Source organism: Ruditapes philippinarum, unplaced genomic scaffold, assembly GCF_026571515.1.
Source record: "Ruditapes philippinarum isolate M1 unplaced genomic scaffold, ASM2657151v2 ctg12329_1_1_1_1, whole genome shotgun sequence".
Lineage (NCBI taxonomy): Eukaryota > Metazoa > Mollusca > Bivalvia > Venerida > Veneridae > Ruditapes > Ruditapes philippinarum.
The window spans coordinates 8,573-27,137 of NW_026857394.1; the positions used below are offsets into that span (position 1 = coordinate 8,573).

At 31.6% G+C, this 18,565-nt stretch overlaps 1 protein-coding gene across 1 annotated transcript; it reads right to left on the minus strand.

Annotated features, from left to right (window-relative positions):
* Window positions 1–541: 541 nt before the first annotated feature.
* LOC132749591 (protein Star-like) lies at window positions 542–14,707 on the minus strand. The gene is made up of 3 exons (XM_060739410.1): window positions 14,336–14,707; window positions 8,301–8,495; window positions 542–1,074 (listed from the first exon to the last, which is right to left on the minus strand). The coding sequence occupies exons 1-3, from the start codon at window positions 14,624–14,626 to the stop codon at window positions 703–705; spliced, it is 858 nt and encodes a 285-aa protein (XP_060595393.1). The 5' UTR covers window positions 14,627–14,707; the 3' UTR covers window positions 542–702.
* Between the last annotated feature and the right edge of the window lie 3,858 nt (window positions 14,708–18,565).

An 18,565-nucleotide genomic window follows, 5' to 3' on the forward strand; every position in this document is an offset into this window, starting at 1 on the left:
TATGTATCATGTAACTTCTATTTTTAGTAACGACCGCACTTCTCAGACCGCATTTCGTACTTTTGCCCATACCCTAACCCTAACCCTATACGCCAGCACTTACCCAAAAAAATAACTCACATAATTTTTAAATACTAATTCTCGTTATTTAATCAAACTACTTATTGGAAAATTTCTTTATATTAAAAAAAAGAACAATCGATTAGTATTATTGCTTTCACACTGTTTTCACTCAAAATGAAATTAAATTAACAATAAAATAATATCATGTGGTTCAAACAGACGATCGAATTGCTTCTAATCTCCTAACAGTTTAGCTGCTATCCCTTTATCATTTATAAAGAACAAGAACAATGTCATTTATCAATTTTATTACATAACAATGATAAAAAAAGGTTATTTTTATGAATAGATCTCAATCAGGATAGCGAAATTAGGGAATCACATGCGTTTTGATGTGTGGTTTCCCTGTGTGCGACGTATCTGCTTTCAGTTTCTTGTGCCATCACCTCTTTTCATCCTGCTTTATTTCTATAAATGACAAGGCACTCTATACTAGTCCTTCCAAAATTAATGCTTGTTGATTTCACTACAAATTCCCTTTTTAAAAGTTTTTTAACAACTTTATGAAGAAAGGGTCTATTCAAATCAACCTGGTAAAGAAATTAAACTAAACGCATTTAGGTGGCATTTGTTAAACAATTATAGCAAATTTTCTGATGTTTTCTTAAATATATAATCTGGAGCAACACCTACACGTTTTATTTCAGTTAAAAGTTTGTATCCTCGTTTTTCCATGAATTTAATAAGGTTCAATTTACCACCAGGCCACTTATTGTGTTCTATTGAAAATATATTGACTTTTATTCTTTCCCAAGGCAATAAACTTAGAACCCCATATTCGGCACCTTCTATGTCTAAGCTAAAATAATCTACTTCAAAGCGGTTTATTGCTTGCAATATTAAGATTAGGGGATGGCACTTTACTCGGATATGCTGGGGAAGAAGATTATGTGTTTCTTTTTGAACAACACTCCCCCCGAGATAGTCCTTATTTCCAACGTTGAATGTTTCCTGAATAAAATAATAAAATATAATCCAAGTAATCTAATCATTTAATTATTTTCTGTTGTAAAAAAACAATACATTTTAGTTGAAAAATAAAGTTTGTTTTTTGATAAAAAATTAACAAAATTAGGTTAGGGTTATTAAACCTTGTATATTTTTGGATTAATTCATATTGCAATGAATATCTTCATAAATGGTTCCATTTATCTTAAGCTCACTTCACCATATGGAAGAATATTAACTATGTGCCAATGTTACAATATAGTTGTAGAACTATTATGTTCATCAAAGGATATTTTTAAAAGGGATATATAGATAATATTTTTAAGCCCTTAATGTTTGAACACTTCCTAAGGTGAGTACATCTGGATTGAATGATGATCGTACCGGAATATAGCACTACATTTCCGTTCGCCAACTTGTACAGAAAAGGTCAAGGTAGATTTTTTTATAAAAATAATCATTTTAAGTTTTTATGTATCATGAAATTTTGGAAATGATGGATGAATTAAACATTTGTTGTTAAGCAGGAATGCATCTGATATCTTATTACATTGTTTGGTTCCAGATCGCTGTAGATTTATTTGTAATTTTTCTTTCCGTAAGCAAACGTTTTGAAAATGTCAATTATTCTGTAACATATAGATTTAAAATAACTTGACAGTTGCTGACGGATCAATTTTTACGTCACTTTTATATGTATTTACATATGTAGTACAATGCATGTGTTTTTTTAATCTCACATCGTATCTATTTTCATTTCACATTTATTTTGAGTATCCTTGAAAAACGTGCTATAATAATATCATTGGGAACCTTTACTTTAAGCAAACATCAAACCTATAGAGATGCTTAGAGTTAACAGGAGGGATGTGGCTTCAGCTGATGAAGCATTAGTCATTTTATTACAGTCTAATGCTACTTGTAATGCAAATCAATTACCTGACTAGAAGGGAGACCAAGTTGTAGAAAAGGTTGATCAAATTGAAGAAAATGTGTAAGGCGAGCCCTCTTTAGAAGACAATCTAGATGTTCATTTGAGTTACGGGACGAAAACAAAATTATAAATTGGGAGTTTGTCGAGTGACACACAATCTTGACCTCGACAAAGGACTCGTATGAAAAGCAAATTGTAGAAGTAAATGACAATATTCAAGTTAAAGAGAAAGCGACTAAATTATCATTTACTATTTATTCTTTGTGGGATGCTTTCTGTACTCATGCTTCTGTATACATTAATGAAAGTCAGGGTCTCTTAAATGCATGTACAATGTTCTTTTTGCAGATTCGCAAGTCTTAAGCAAAGGTTGGTTTCCTTATGATGAACAGATAAGGCACAAACACACTCATAACACATCATTATTATGGTAAAAGGTTGACCAACACTTTAATTTCAAAGAAGTTTGCATCAACGTGGCATGCTTTATTTGTGTTTGCACTGTAGCATGTTGTCTTAGCCAAGTAATGAAGATAAATAGACCAAACGTTTGTAATAGCAAGTCATGTCCCAATAAAGAAACTAGTGCAAATGGAAGCAACATAATTTATCCTTGGTATTGCAAAGTCGCTAGTTAATCACAACGTTCTACACAATTTTTAATACAATATCCAATAAAGGCAGATAATAAACTTTTAAGCATTGGTTTTATGTTTGGTTTTAAACTTAAATATGAGGGACACAGAGAGTCCTCTTGTCACAATTAAATGGGATTTTGAAAGAAGTTAGAACGGGGCGAATAGCTGGCCCTTTAAGAGAGGCATATAAAAACTTAAGGTTATCCCCTTGTTCGAAAAAAGAGCAGATCATGGGGTTAATTCAGAATTTGCCTTTTCCAAAGGGTTCAAGTTTAAATGGTTGCAAAAATGAGACATTGTGCTAAGTTAAGTACACATCGCTTGATAAAGTCATTGATTTCCTCAGTTTCTAGGTTGTCATAAATTACTTGGAAAGATTGACATAGAAAACACATTTAGGATGTTTCCATACAGATGATTTTACTTGCTAGTACTTTTTATTGATAAATGTCTATTATTAAGATGATTTTATTTTTATGGAAAAGCCTGAAACCAGTGATTGTATAAATCATATGAATGTATTTGTAAGTATCTGTAAGGCTTTGGGAGAACCTTTAGCTAGCCAGCTTAAGTTCTATTGTTTTTAGGATCTGAGCTGAATAAAATTATAATGCAGCTTCGAATAGCGGCAGAAAAACTAGTAAAGCTTTTATAGTTACTATACTTCTTATTAAACAGACAGAGGTTACAGGAATTTCAATCGCTTTGAGGTTTATTAGATTTTCATAATGCTACATGTGACATTTTAAAGCAAAACATTAGCATTATCTCAACTAATTTGTTCAATCAACGAGGATTTAAAATGTAGCTTTAATTCATAGATGCTTTCGATAAGTCTTGCATTTTCCAATAGTTAGTTTGGTCCTCTAATTCTGTAAAACATTATCAAACAGCTCGGCAACAATAACTTAAGGTTGTGCCGCAATATCTTACAGGCATTGGGTGTTCATGCAATGGCCTAATACAGGTCACAATAATGACACGTCGCCCATTTGACATAATTATCAACCCCTAGACACATTTACCACTAAGACTTCTCGACCCGTGATACTTAGATCCCTAAGACACTTAGACCCCTTAAAATTACTGGACATTTCGATCCCGTTTTCTATAGGTAGGTACATTAAGACGTTACTTCAGAAAAAAAGAATGATCATAAAGACATAAATTCATAAAAATTATGTTTATTTACAAGTTTGATTGATATATGTTTAATCTATTTTATTATTTGTTATTTTTAATCCTTCTTCAAGTCAAGTATTTTATGTAAGAACAGAAACAAAACAAAAATGTATTATGTATGTATATGTATATACATATTTCTATAAGTTACAGTAATAACAATTTATTTCTAATTTAAATGCATTTCTATAAGTCGTTTTGTAGTTCACATCTTGTAAGCAAATACTGTCGTCGTTGTCTATGTACACTTGTTAGTTTCTTTCTACCGAACTTATAAGACTTTTTAGTTCTTTGAATACATCATTTTCATTAAAATACATGTGTTTGTATTGTCATACATGGAATGAATACTATAGTTGATGATTTTGAAACCGACTTTCTTACATTATATCTGTGTGCACAACTTTAAATTAACACTGTCATGATGCAAGAAACACACAAAGCAATATTTACCGCGTCAAAGAGTGTCGAGAAGGGTTTTTGTTTGTTTCTTTGTTTTGGGTTTTACGTCACATCGACACAGTATAGGTCATATCGCGACGTTCCAGCTTTACTGGTGGAGAAAGACCTCAGGTGCCCTTCCTTGCATTATTTCAGGCACGAACGGGCACCTGAGTAGAGCCACAGCCAGTTGGATAGCTTCATCACATGAGTGTAGAGAAGGTCATGAACCATTCAAGTACAGGTTTCAAAAGCTTGTAGTAATAATTGATTGTTGTTAAAAATTAACTGACTCAAGTAAAGAAGTAATACTTAGTAAAACGAATATTCTTTAATGAGTTGGACATTTTTCTAAAATTAATGTAAATTTTAATATTAATATTTGGAAAACGTAATAAAATGACCAAACGAAATGTGCTATTAGTAATGTTACCATCCCCGATTATTTTGAAATGCAGCTACTGTTTATTTAGCACAACACCAATTCATAATTAACAGAGTGTTATCCACAGTTGTTAATTATCAATCATTTTATCATCATGGACACGCGACTAATGTTTTTGGCATGCGTATTCACAACAAAATTAAGATAAAGAGATTAAGAAAAACGCATATTGACCTTAAGATATTAAAGAAATTCAAGATCTATTTAAAATTACGTTTGTTGACAAAAATATTACTTTTGAAGCCTTTTGATGAAAAACTACATTCAAATTGTGATCAAAAGAATGCGTATATGAAATATGAGACGAAAACAATTTAAAACAAGGATTCTGAAAATTAACTCATTATGTTAAAATTACAATATAAAAAGTGAGACTTTATCATTTTTTTAGTCTATACAACTACAATACCACATATGGGTTACCACAATGTTGATGTTAAATATAATTCTCGAAATACGTTAAGTCGGAACATGTACAAATCTTAACCAATTAATTATTGATCGATCGGTATTTTGGTTTCTTTTTCCTAATGCACATGCCATGAAAATGAAATAGTCGCAACTTCGAACTACAGACAAGTTAATTCCATGTATATCATTAATTAAGTAGACACGTACCAAAATTCATCGCCAAAATAAAATACATGTGTTTCACACGTAAAATATAAACTAAACCTTTACAAATTATAGAAATTGTAGACATAAATAAACACTGCACAAATATCGCATAATTATTATAATTCCTTCACTTTTGTCTGGGACCTAATTTAATATAAATTATTTCGCAGCTTTGAAAAATATATACAATGTATATTATCACTGCTATGTAACAAAACATTAAACTGACTAAAATGTTATTTATTGCTTTTTCCTTTTTAAAGTTTTGTCGGAATGTGTAATGAAAATAATTAAAATCTGATATCTGCCTAAAATTATTACTCAAAATATCATATTGGCCTTCTAAATAGACATGCATGTAGGAGTCAAAATATCTTACCCACTAGGGATCGAAAGTCTAAGAGTCAAGGAGTCATCTTAACCCTTTATTTCATATAGACGTGTTTTGACGGCTTTTCGGCATCCTTTTTTTAGGCCTCAAACAGTAAAAAATTACCCTATTTAGGCCCCAAACACTGTTTTTCGTTTTTGAAATGTTGCTTAAAAGGTGATCACTTTTTCGGCGCCACCCCTATCAAAAAGTTGCATCAAGGAGTTGCAAGATAGGGGATGTGCCCCCTTCTGTTTGGAGGGGGGTGAAGGGGGCGGTAGCCCCCCCCCCTGATCGATAAGAAAATTTTGTGAGAGGCTAATAATGAACCCAGGTCGATTATAGGATAATGTGTAACTAACGCTGAAAAGCCTTTGTCTCTATCTCAATTCATTGAGAAGTTGCAGCACTTTGAAATTAATTTTGATGGAAAAAATCAACGCAAAATTTTTGGCAATTTTGAGATGTCCCCTCGTTGCTGTGGTAACAGTAAATTTAAGACTAAGCGTGTCGTTCAATGGTCCAGTCAACATTTGTTCCAAGTGTGCATAGTATTGAAGCATTTTTCATAGTTTCATAACAGTTTGAACTTGTATCAGGAGGCGTTTCAATGAAAACGGTAATTTTTCACAATATGCTCATGAGGGAAAGGGTTAATATCTATCCTTATGGATCGAGAAGTAAAGGGGTCTAAGTGTCTCACTTGAACCAATTATGACTGATCTGTCATTTTAGAATTTGTTTCTATAGCACTAGCTTTTCACATTTGGCTTCCCAATTTTCAGTGTAAGAAAAACATTATTGAAATAGATCATCAAGATCTTTTGTTATATACCCGCTTCGCCAATTGCTTAAAAGATGTAGAATTATGTTCATATTAAAGCTGAACATATGTCAGGATTTTGTAACTGACTCTATTTCAAAAGCAGTGGAACAGGTTACGCCGTCTGGCACAAGCCATTTTGGTTCTAGCCAGCTTTCGGATACTGCTATTTATGTTGAGGTAGACAAACTATTAGATTCCAATTTATCTAGCAATATTCACACAGCAAATCAAATGCCCTTAAGGTTTTTATTCATTTTAGTATGAGACATTAAATGTAACTAACTTGGTCAACCCATTGGAACAAATGATTAGTGTTATTGCTAACAACATTTGATTGGTAGTGCTTTAAGAACAGTTAGCGAAAATGTGTCTGGAATCGCATTTCATTGCAAGATAAAGTTGAAGATATAGCCGAAAAATATTTAAATGTAAACTTCTCAATGGCCTTGATCGAAGTTGGCTTAAGGTTGAAAATAAACTTCCGATAACTTTAGTTTAACTGGAGATGTTGGTTGGTGTCAATTTTACCAGCAATCTGTACTTCAAAGTATGAAGAAAATATTGTTCAAATCTATTTTTCTCATAGCTTGATAGTTGTATAGCCATTACGTTTATTGCGTTACTTAGTGGCTACATTTATCACCCCGAAATAACTGATTCCAATTCTGGACCATTTAGATAAGATTGGGTTCATTTATCCTAGATGGGAACTTAATTTGTGTACAGGTAACAACAGGCTATGTCATGGTAAATATAACATTGTGAGCAGAACAGATTTGGTGTTGTAAATGCCACTGATTTGTTAGTGTATTGCCAAATAGTGAAATAATTTTTTGTTGAAGTTAGAAAGTATATGAAAGATCATTTTAGTTGATTGCAGGATGTATTGGTTTAGGATATTTTTCTAATTAAATAAAATATTTTGCATGTTTTTTGAGTATTCGCTAAAACCCTTTTGTGTTGTTACTGTAATATAAAAGGAACAAAGTTAACATCTGTAACCAGAGCTGCTTTCTTTGCTCTCTTGTTATATAAGAAAACCATTTAGTATTCATTGAGCCGTGGCCGTTTCCCCATTCAAAAATAAACAAGTTTTAGTATATCTGTTTCCCCTTGTAATATATCACGATTATGAATTAAATATTCATATTATTGCATTCATAACATAATCATAAGTAACTGGGTAATTAAAGTGACATTATGCCTATTAAATGGAATACAGTGAATGATCAAGTGAGAATTAAATAAGTTAACATTTTGCCATAATTCCTTTTAGTTTCATGAAATACTTTGCATGAACGAAAATTAACTTTCATGGTCTTAGGAAATGTTTGTTAATATCCACCACAATATACCTGAAACGTTCATTTAGTGAGGGCCAGTCTTTTCACATTTTAGGCATATCTTTTATTTATCTAAAAGATTTTCCAGTATGAAATATTGCTTCATCATCATTATTACACTCAATCTTTTGAAATATATGGTCAATTCAACTCAACTTAGCATTGGAAAAATGAAGATAATGTTACTACAAACGAAGATTATACAAAATTATTTCAAATTACATAAATAACATCAATGTATTATACATTGTGATTATAACATAATAACATGGTAATAATATTATAAATTGTGATCTGTCACTATATGTCCCGAATTTTATTAATATACCTGGCAATGAGAAGTAAGCAACGGTTTGTTTTTATCATTTTTACTCTTGAGCAAAGAAAACAAAATAAAACGATTAAGATATTCAGTCAAAAATTTACACTTACAACAGAAGAGTAGTTTTTCTCTGAAAGGCATGCATTGATAGCGTATGCTTTCCTATTTTTATTCATCAACCTCTTGAATTGAAATGGATTAGGTTCAACAAGAAGTCCCGTCCAATTTCGAAAACGTTCGAAAAACAAACTGTTTGACAAGTATTCACCATCAAAGGCCCCAGATTCAATAAAAAACCCGTTTGTCTGAAAAGCAAAAAAAAAAAAGACAATTACATTTGATGCAAATGGAAAACTTTAAAACAAAGGTAATAATGAGTCTTTATCTTGTTTGATAAGTATTTTCTGTCCTAAGCTCGGTTAACTTTTGTTTTGAATGCTAACAATTGCGATCCAAATTAAAATATTTGATAACGAAATAAGTACACACATAAAATATTAATGCAATATAGACTAGTTTGATTTTGGGAAAATGTTCATCCTAACGGCATTTTTTAGTACAAGCAGGTAGTTGGGCTTACTAACCTATTTCGAGTACGCTGAATTCATTTTTTGCTCTACCACGGCTGAATGTTTAGTCCTCGACCTTTAAAAATCAATTTCAAAATGGCAGCCATTAAATTTTTTAATTTTACTTTAATTCTCTCATGGTCGAGATATATACACATGTTTTTTGGCATTCTAATTTAAGGATTTGTTAATTTTAGTCGGCTGAAGTGTGAATGAGAGGAATAGATGCAAAAACAATAAAATTTATTTTGGCAGCCATCTTGGATTTCAAAATGGCTGACAATTTCCTAAGTTTAATACACTGTATTATAATTAAAGTAAAAAAGCAGAAGAAGGCATTTTACTAGGCATGTTTTCTTTCATTAGAAGTGCAGTGATACTAATTAAGACTTCCAAGCGCAGACTTCAAAAAACATCCATTAAAACTACAAACTTTATGGTGCAAAAAGGTCACAATTTATACCCTAATACAACGTAAATGAGAGTCATATTTGCGTTCACTTTGTCATTTAGATGTTATTTTTATACTTCAAAGAATACAATGCATGTTCTTAAAAGTATTGCGATGTTTGTTTTTAATTGGATTTGTATCGCCCTGAGGAGGGACCTGCTCAAATGTCTGTCAGTCTGTCTATCTGTCCGAGCATCCTCTTGTGTCAGTTAGGGGTATTTGCGATCACAATTTGGCGTTTAGATTAATTCCGTATATCCCCGACCTATAGGATGAATCATTGGTTATGGGAGGCAAAAGGCTGCTTTTGGAGTAAGAAACAAACATGAAGATAACAGATATTTTTACAAATCTCTCAGTAATAGCTTGTCCCTGTCTGTTCGTTTTTAATCCCGTCCATATATGTCATTTTTGGATAGATTTTGAAATAAATTGCATTAATGTGTGGCACATTGATACAATGTCATAAGAAAGACCCAGGTTTGAAGCTCAACTCCTCAAGTTAGACTTGAAATTGCTTTAAAAAAGATGTGCATTTTAGTATTCTGTCATTAAGGGATGGATTTTGAGATAGTTAAGCATAAATATACGACCTATAACGGATTGGGAAATAATGTACTTTATATTATTACTTGATCTTCAAACAGGGATATCATGAAAATTGTTTGGTTATTTAGGGTTAGAATCCATCCACAGAAGAATCCATTTGTTTAAAATCACTTTACTCATAATTTTTAAAAAAAAAGTGTCCATTTTGAAATCAAAGATGGCCGGCATAGCAGTCAATGTGTAAAGCATGTATAATTATCAGCTTATTATTCCTAAAAGTAATTGAAACTTTATTCCAGTAGATTAACGGACATACGATACGATATGTACCAGAAATAATCATTTTCTAAGTAGATGGTAAATGACAATGGCGGCCATTTTGATTTGACCTTTAGAAGGTCAATGACTTCAAGTACAGCAGCGGTAGGGCAAAAAATGAATTCAGCGTACCCGAATTATGTAAAAACGATTGACTACCTGTTTGTACTAAAAAATGCCGTTAGACCTTTAACGGAGGGTCTTTTCTGAAAATCAAACCCGTCTAATATAACAAGCTTTTTCTCTAAACACACGAGCATAACGGGAACAGATCATTCTTATATTAATATTGAAATTAACGCAAATCTTATAAATCTATAACACTAAGTTTTTTGTTTGTTTGATTGGATTTTACGTCACATCGACACAGTATATGTCATATCGCGACGTTTCAGCTTTACTGGTGGAGGAAGACCTCAGGTGTCCTTCCGTGCATTATTTCAGGCACAAACGGACACCTGAGTAGAACCACCGACGTTCCGTAAGCTAGCTGGATAGCTTCCTCACATGAAATAATCCAAAGTCCCTGTCGGGATTCGAACCCACAGCGGTGAGGGGCAGGTGGTTTGAAGTCAACGACCTTAACCACTCGGCCACGGACGCCCCACATAACACTAAGTAAATGCAACACTCTTATATAAATGTAAACTACAAGACTTTGTAAATTGATAAAAGTGCGTCGGTATAATTAACAGACTGACTTTACAGACAAGTTAAACATAGAGGAATTATACAGACAAGTTAATATCAATTCATTACATTAATTTACAGAGTTAAAGATAGTGTATATATCTAAAATTGTATAAAGATGATGCAGACATTCTTCGCAGGGAAGTAAAACGTAGAAGAATTTTTGGTTTAAACATATTTATTTAAGCTCGATTGCGAAACAAGTTCTTCCAACTTATATTAATCACTTTCGAGGAAGAATTTTTCAGACAATATACACAAAGAACCTACAGACAATAAACATAAAGAAGGCCTAACACTTTGTATACAATATAGATAATATAGAGATATAATGAAATATAAGCTCCGATTAAAAAATCTTAAATGTAATTTAGATTTAACTGATTTAATATCATGTTGCCTACAATTTTATAAATATGTACATTTAATTTTTACAAATTTTTTTCAATATTTCTTAAATTTAAGATATCAGCAATTGTTTTTTCAAAAAATAACATTTTAAAATCTACACATTAGAATATAACAAAAAAATGAGTCTGAGAACATAACAGTAATAAGTAATGAATAATATAGGATAATAAATGTATTATATAGTAATTGTCATTGTCTTTAAAGATATTAAAGATATTGCTACAGAAATATCACATAGATAATCAAATTAGATATACAACATGTATTGACACTTTCAAATAACAACAAACAAAATACTGATCATTTATTACTTATTGGTTCACACCATCTAACATTGAATTTCATTAATTATACACAAGATAAATGGTCATACAAAAATGTATAAGCTATAATTAATTTAAGTAAAATTTTCCATACTCTCACCTTATACGAGGGCTGTCCAAAAAATTCGTGCACTGCAGTAATTGTTGTGAGAGTTATTAATAAAAAGAAATGAATTATATATCACTTGAAGGGGAAATCTGTCTCAAATAAGAAAACAAAAGAAAAATACGGGTAACCGGCGTGTCGTGTAAAAGAATGGTCATTAAGTTACCTTAGTAACGTAATACCGGCGCACGGCAAAACATTGGCTTAGTTCATAACTGTAATTGCATTAATTGTTTGTTGCTTGTAAAGTGGCATTTGCTTTTTATGTTATAATTTGTTTTACTGTCAAAAGAGGAATGATTGATGTAAAGTATTTTGTAGTTTTTATTGTTCTTATGCAACGGACATGTAAAATATCCCACCAGTGAACGAATATATTGAACAACCCCCGTCACATAGTCCGGCATTACGGACGGACGTTTGCCTGACCGGTTGTCATCGTCTACCCACTCTCACCCTTCTACAGAGCGTTTGTGCCATTTGAAAACCAGCCTTCGTGACACTGAACTTGTCCCTGCTTGCCTTTTTAAGTACTGTGTAGGTATCTGTTGGTGTTTGACCAATATTTGCACAAAATATAATGATCTTCCGTATTTCCAGACGTTTAGCGACTGACATTTTCACTTAATTACAGTATTGACGACCTCACACAAATGTTTGTTTACGACCGTTACAATAGGGCAAATGACGTAATATTTTATAGTGACGTTAGGAATACGTACACATACTTTTCCCTGAATTTTAACTTTTATATGTAGTGTTTAAAGAATACCGTGATGCATCAAAGTAATGAACCAACCCAATTTTTTGTCGTGCGCCGGTATTACGTTACCAAGGTAACTGTATGACGATTCGTTTTCACGACATGCCGGTTACACGTATTTTTCTTTCGTTTTCTCATTGGAGACAGATCTCCCTTTCAAGTGATATATAATTAATGTTTTTTTATCAAGAACTCTCACGACAATAACTGCAGTGCACGAATTTTTTGGACAGCCCTCGTATATGATAATTTGATCTTTATCTTACTCGGTCAGCATTTTGTCAATTTAGACGAGGAGTTGTTCCGATTCGTATAGAGACTGGCCGTTATGAGGGTCTGAGCATAGAGCATAGAATTTGTCCTTTTTGTAACGATAATTCAGTTGAAAATGAATTACACGTTTTGTTCAATTGTAAGGTTAATGAAGATTTAAGAGTAGATTTGTACTCTAATGCAATAGAGCATGGTAGTTTGTTCTCTGAAATACGAGATTCTGATAAATATACTTACTTGTTTTCCAATAAAGGGCCAAAAATAATAAGATGTTGTGCCAAAACCTGTAAAAATATTTAAGATAGACGTCGTTTTAAATTTTGTAGATAAAGCATTACAATAGATGTGGAATGTTTTACACATTTTTTATTACCTTATATTTTTTTATTGTATGTCAAAAACCTCTTAAATGCATGTGTTTCGATGTTGATATTCGTGCTTTTTATTTTATGTTGATATATGTTTTATTAGAAATAATTGTTTTATGTCTTTCTTGTATAGTATGTTAACTCCATGCTTAGTTTAGATAAACTGTTCAATTTTAATGTGATTTCTCTATCTGCAGACAATATAGCAATGAACTAATTATTTAAGATATAAGAAATATTTGATTTTTTTCATACACTAAATTAAGATAAAAGATCAATAAATAAATAATTCCAAGTGATTTTGTTTGTAAACCAATCGAAATAGCTTTAAATTGACACTATGCCCGTCCAAGGGTATATATAAATGAGTGAACAAGTGAATGTCAAAATAAGTTTTCATTTTGCCATAATTCCTTTTGACATAAAAATTTATTCAACATAAACAATAAACAACGTATGGATTCAAATAAAACTTTTCGTAAATATCCATTAGAATTTACATCTAACGTTCATTTTATAAAAAGAGTGGGACAGTCTTATATTTTAGGCAGATTTGAATTTTATCTTAAACATTTTCCAATATGAACTGTTAGTCAATCACCATTTTAACAGTCAATCTTATGAAATATATAGTCAGTTCAGCTCAACTTGACTATGAAAATATGAGCATAATGTCACTTTATTTATCCATAATAACATATTTTCAACAGATGTAATTTTAATAAACCTAATAACTGAGTGTTCTTATTCAATAGTTTAGCAATTAAAAAACAAATACCTTAAATTATAAATCTTAAAATAATTGTTCTGTTATATTAAACAAAACATTTATTCATAGACATCAAACAGTTTGAATTATTTGTCACACAATCATATTACCCTTATTTATTATGTTTTGTTTATGTGATAATTATCAATATAATTGAATAACTTTGAATTATAAAGGTTTTAGTTTTTATTTGTATAAAATCAATGTGTTAAACATTTTATTATGTCTCTTGAACATTCTTACATAACTTATGAAAGCATAAACTATTTTTAAGAAATATAATTTAAATCATTTAAACAAATGATTAAAGTTTTGCAAACAATGATTCTTTCATGAAGACGTAAGATCAGTATAATTGCTCATTCACACCTTATGACAAGGGATTACACATATCCTATATAATCTTTCTCGTATGAAAAATCCTTCTATGCTTAACTTGTCTGCAAAGTATATCTGCAAGTATAACGATCCAATAAAAGTTTAGTTAAAAATAATAAAAAATGCCAAAATTATTGACATATTGATTTGGCAACTTTTAAAAGAGAATGTATTTACCATGTTCTTTAAAAACCTGTCTATAAACTGAGTTTGTCCATGTGACTGATTTTCTATTTCCGGATTTGTAAGATTATATGGTAACTTTGAAGGCAAGTGAATGTCAAGATGTTCATATCTTTCATCTGTCACCGTGTATCGTTCCTCAGTTCCGTGCTGCTTTGAATTACTTTGTAATAGTTCGTTACAAACAGGATAAAATCCTAAACGCATACCAATTAGGTTTAATATTAAAAAAAGTAAACTAGAAAATAGTAAAGACACACGAAGACTTTTTGACATAATTTTCATGATTAAAAGCGTCCTTCCTTGCTTGTGAATTCAAAACTGATAGTTTCCTCTATCGAAATAGCTTATATGATTATTAAACAAAGAGGAAAATCATTTGTTTATTTTAAATATGAACTACCAATAGAAAGGAACAGAAGGTTGAAAGTAGCATACATATGTAAAGCCTAAATCTAGCTATATATTGGGTTTTTTGAAATGCAGTATTTGAGAAACGTTTAAATATTATACGTTAATTTCGTTAATATTTGTAAGCGCTTTCAATGCTTGTTTATATCTTCAGATAGTAATGTATAATATAATCATAACAAATGTAACAATGACGTAACATTATAAAAGTGCGGGAAACGTAAAACAATTTCATGTTTTTTAAAAGTATATCTATACTTTTAAACCTCTACATAGGAAATGAAAACTAATTAGGGATTTAAAACTCTTACGTAGGGCTTAATGATTTTTATGTATTAGATTTTATAACTCTTACGTTTGATGTTTAAAAGCTTAATAAGGAATTAACAACTCGAACACAGAAACAATGATATCTATTATCATTTAATAATAAATTATAACGTTATGTCTTTTCATGAAATCGATTATCTGGAGTATTAAGAAGTATTCAGCCATCTTTACGAAAGTACACGATCTTTTCGGAAGCATCCTGGTGACACTTCATAATGTTAAATAAAAAATTAAATCCTTATTAGGAGTTTATAACCACTACGTAGGAGAATCAATAGATGAACATGTATATTTTTTTTCTCACTTTAAACTGGATGAAATTTCTTTTTTTTTATTAAACGAGCATATTCAACATTGAATCTGGACATAGGTACTTAACTTGCCATACAAATTTCGCTATTTTCAGGATTTTCTCTGTGGTTGGTATTATGAATCGGGTTTCATTTTTTCAGCAAATCGGAAAGTACTGACTTTTGGTCAATGTACATGTAAATGAAATTTATATGGGCAAACACAAAACAATAACTTCAAATATTCAAATATAACCATTTCTGAATTTTAAAGATTTTTCTAAAAAGCAGATATTTTTAAGAGGAATTTTATTTTTTGAGGAAAAATTTTTCCTTTTTAGCATGTTTTATGTTGAACATACAAAAGATGCAAATATATTGCCCAAAATGTTACTTGATTTATTAAACGCATTTCTTTTTTCAAAAATGCTATTACTACTCCCTTTTCTAAATGATACTGCTGTGTTTTCTGTACTGCTGTGCCCCTTTTGTCCCTGCTTCGAAAAATGCTTTTGGGTACTGCTCCTTTTCTGCTGCCCCTATTACTACTGCTGTACTGCTGTTATGCTACTGCTGCGCTATTGCAACTGCTAATGCTAAGCCAACACTACTCCTACTGCAGTGCTATTGCTACTGCTGTGCTACTGCTACTACTGCGCTACTGCTGTGATACTGCTACTGCTATTGCTGTGTTACTGCTACTGCTGTGCTACTGCTACTTTTGCGCTACTGCTGTGCTATTGCTACTGCTGCGCTACTGCTACTGCCAATAATTTATTATTTTTAATTAATAAGTTTGCTCTTGCTTCTGCTACTGCCAACTTCACGTTTTATAATTTTGCTATTGCTACTGCTTACTGCAACTGCTTATTTATGTATCATTTTTTGCAAGGCATCAAATTGAATTAATGTGTAAACATGTTTTAAATAAAAAATACTGCATTTTGCATTGTTTTGGAGAGGTAGGAAGGCTCTAGAGTGGAAAAATGGGGGTGGGGGTAGTGACCAATCAACGCACAGAACACCTGTGGATACCTCTAATCTATCGGTTCGCGCGATATATCTTAATAAGTTATGCATACGATTCATTTCCCAATCCCTGGATGCTGTTTTTAAGAAGGATTTACAGTCATTATTTATGATGCACGATTCAAAGACAAAATCTTTGAAATACTTTTTTGAAACCATACAGAAAATAAAATCTGATGGCCGCTTTGAAGAAAAGAAGATAACTAGCCATGTAAAAAAACTTCATACATACTTAACCACTTAAATCTAATAGAATCTAATGTAGCGGCTCAAAACAAAAATAAATATTCTCCTTACTTCACATTACCCAGCTTACTTTAAGCTTATTCAACATACTCTGAATAATTACTTCAGTAAGGAAGGTAATAATTAGCAGGTTACTTCTGCTCCAGTGTATGCTAGGTAAGCTAAAAATTAGCTGGATAATACATGTATACAGTAAGGGAAATATGGTTCAAATTGAGCACAATAATCATAGGAATAAGGTGGAAAATATAGAAATACCCTAGTATCATTCCCAGTAATCTGAGTAAGGGTTATAGAAAGGGTATATTATCATAAGTAAGCTTCATCTACTTCAGAGTAAGCTAGGTAAGCTTAAAGTTTACTTTGTGATTTAGAATAACACAAACATCCTTCAGAATCAGTTGAGTAAAGATTAATGCAATTAGGTAATAGGGAGTAATATTAATATCATTTAAAGTAATCTGTGAAATAGCTCAGTAACGTGCTTCAAAGAAGCTGGGCAAGCTGAAAACAAGGGTAATTTAAGGTAAGCTAAATCTAGTTTAGAATGAGTTCAGTAACGATAGGCTTAAGTTGGGTAATTATGAATAAGCTAATTATCATTCACAGTAATCTGAGTAATGGCTAGATTAAAGTGAGTATTCATGAATTAGCTTGATCTGCTTCAGAGAAAGCCTGGAAAGCTTAGGTTTAACTGGGTAATCCAGAGTAAGGTAAATATGAATTATAATGAGTTCAATAAAGAGAGGAGTAAGGTGGGTAAACAATATTAAGGTTCATATCCTTCAGATTAATCTGAGTAATGACAGTGCCACGCCTGATAATCATAAAAAAGCTTAATCAGCTTCAGAATAAGCTGTGTAATTTTGAGTTTACTGGGTAATCTAGAGTAAGGAATATATGGTTCATACTCAGTTGAATAAACATATATTAGTAAAGAGGGTAATCAAGAGTAACATTCATATAATTCAGAGTAATCTAAGTAATTATTATATTCTGAGGGGTAATCATAAGTAAGTTTCATCTGCTTAAGAATACTCTAATTCAATACAATTTTATTTTGTTCATCGAAAAGCATGGGCACCTGGTCCCCCGGACTTATAGCCGGTATTAGCTTTGCAAAGGATGGTGTTCTTTGGGGCCCCACCAACTCTTTGTCGCCGGGGTTTTGAAAAAATTCACTGCCCCTAAACCCCGCACGTGTCAAAAAAAAAACAATATGAACGCAGGTCAAGGGTTATATTTCATAACTAGCAAACATTTTTTTTCAATGATCAGTAAAACCCCCAATCAACTCATATCCATCGAGTCATCGAAACCCCCAAAGTGACTGCTAACACAAATCTAACACAAGCACAATGTCCTATTCATTAAAAAATTTTTTGGGAAAACCCCATATAAAAATTTTTGCCAAAATCCTTTTTATCATTTATAAATATCCAAATAAAATAAAAATTTCAATTTACATTCGGCACATGTAATAAATAATTTAATAAACCATTTAAATAACACACACACATTTTTTTAGCGTTCATCAAACAAATCAATTTTAAAGAAGACAATGTCTCATTCAATGTGTATTTAGAAGAGTGCGCATACATATTGAAAAAAACCCACCTGATTATTCCGACCAATCAGAAAAAAGTGTTGCATAAACCGTTGTTGCATTTCGTATTTATCTTTACACTAACCCTAACCCATGAGGTGCAAAAATCGACCGTGCCGACCTGGATTGGTCCGCACTTTCCTAAATCGTCTCAAAAGAAAGTTGCTCGAAAATCATAATATGTATGTTTTTATCTCATGTTCGAAACCCATCTCTTCTAATGTTTAAGCATTTTTAAATATCTTCAGGATAATTCCCAGCCTGGACCAACCGGGATGGGTCCGCACTTTCTGCACTGTTTCTACAATTTTT

Excerpts from the sequence above, each read along its gene's own strand:
- LOC132749591 (XM_060739410.1), bottom strand. The coding sequence starts at position 14,626 with ATGAAAATTATGTCAAAAAGTCTTCGTGTGTCTTTACTATTTTCTAGT. Across the intron at positions 8,496-14,335 it reads ACAGGTTTTTAAAGAACATG|ACAAACGGGTTTTTTATTGA; the intron begins GTAAATACATTC and ends TTTGCTTTTCAG. Across the intron at positions 1,075-8,300 it reads AGAAAAACTACTCTTCTGTT|GAAACATTCAACGTTGGAAA; the intron begins GTAAGTGTAAAT and ends TATTTTATTCAG.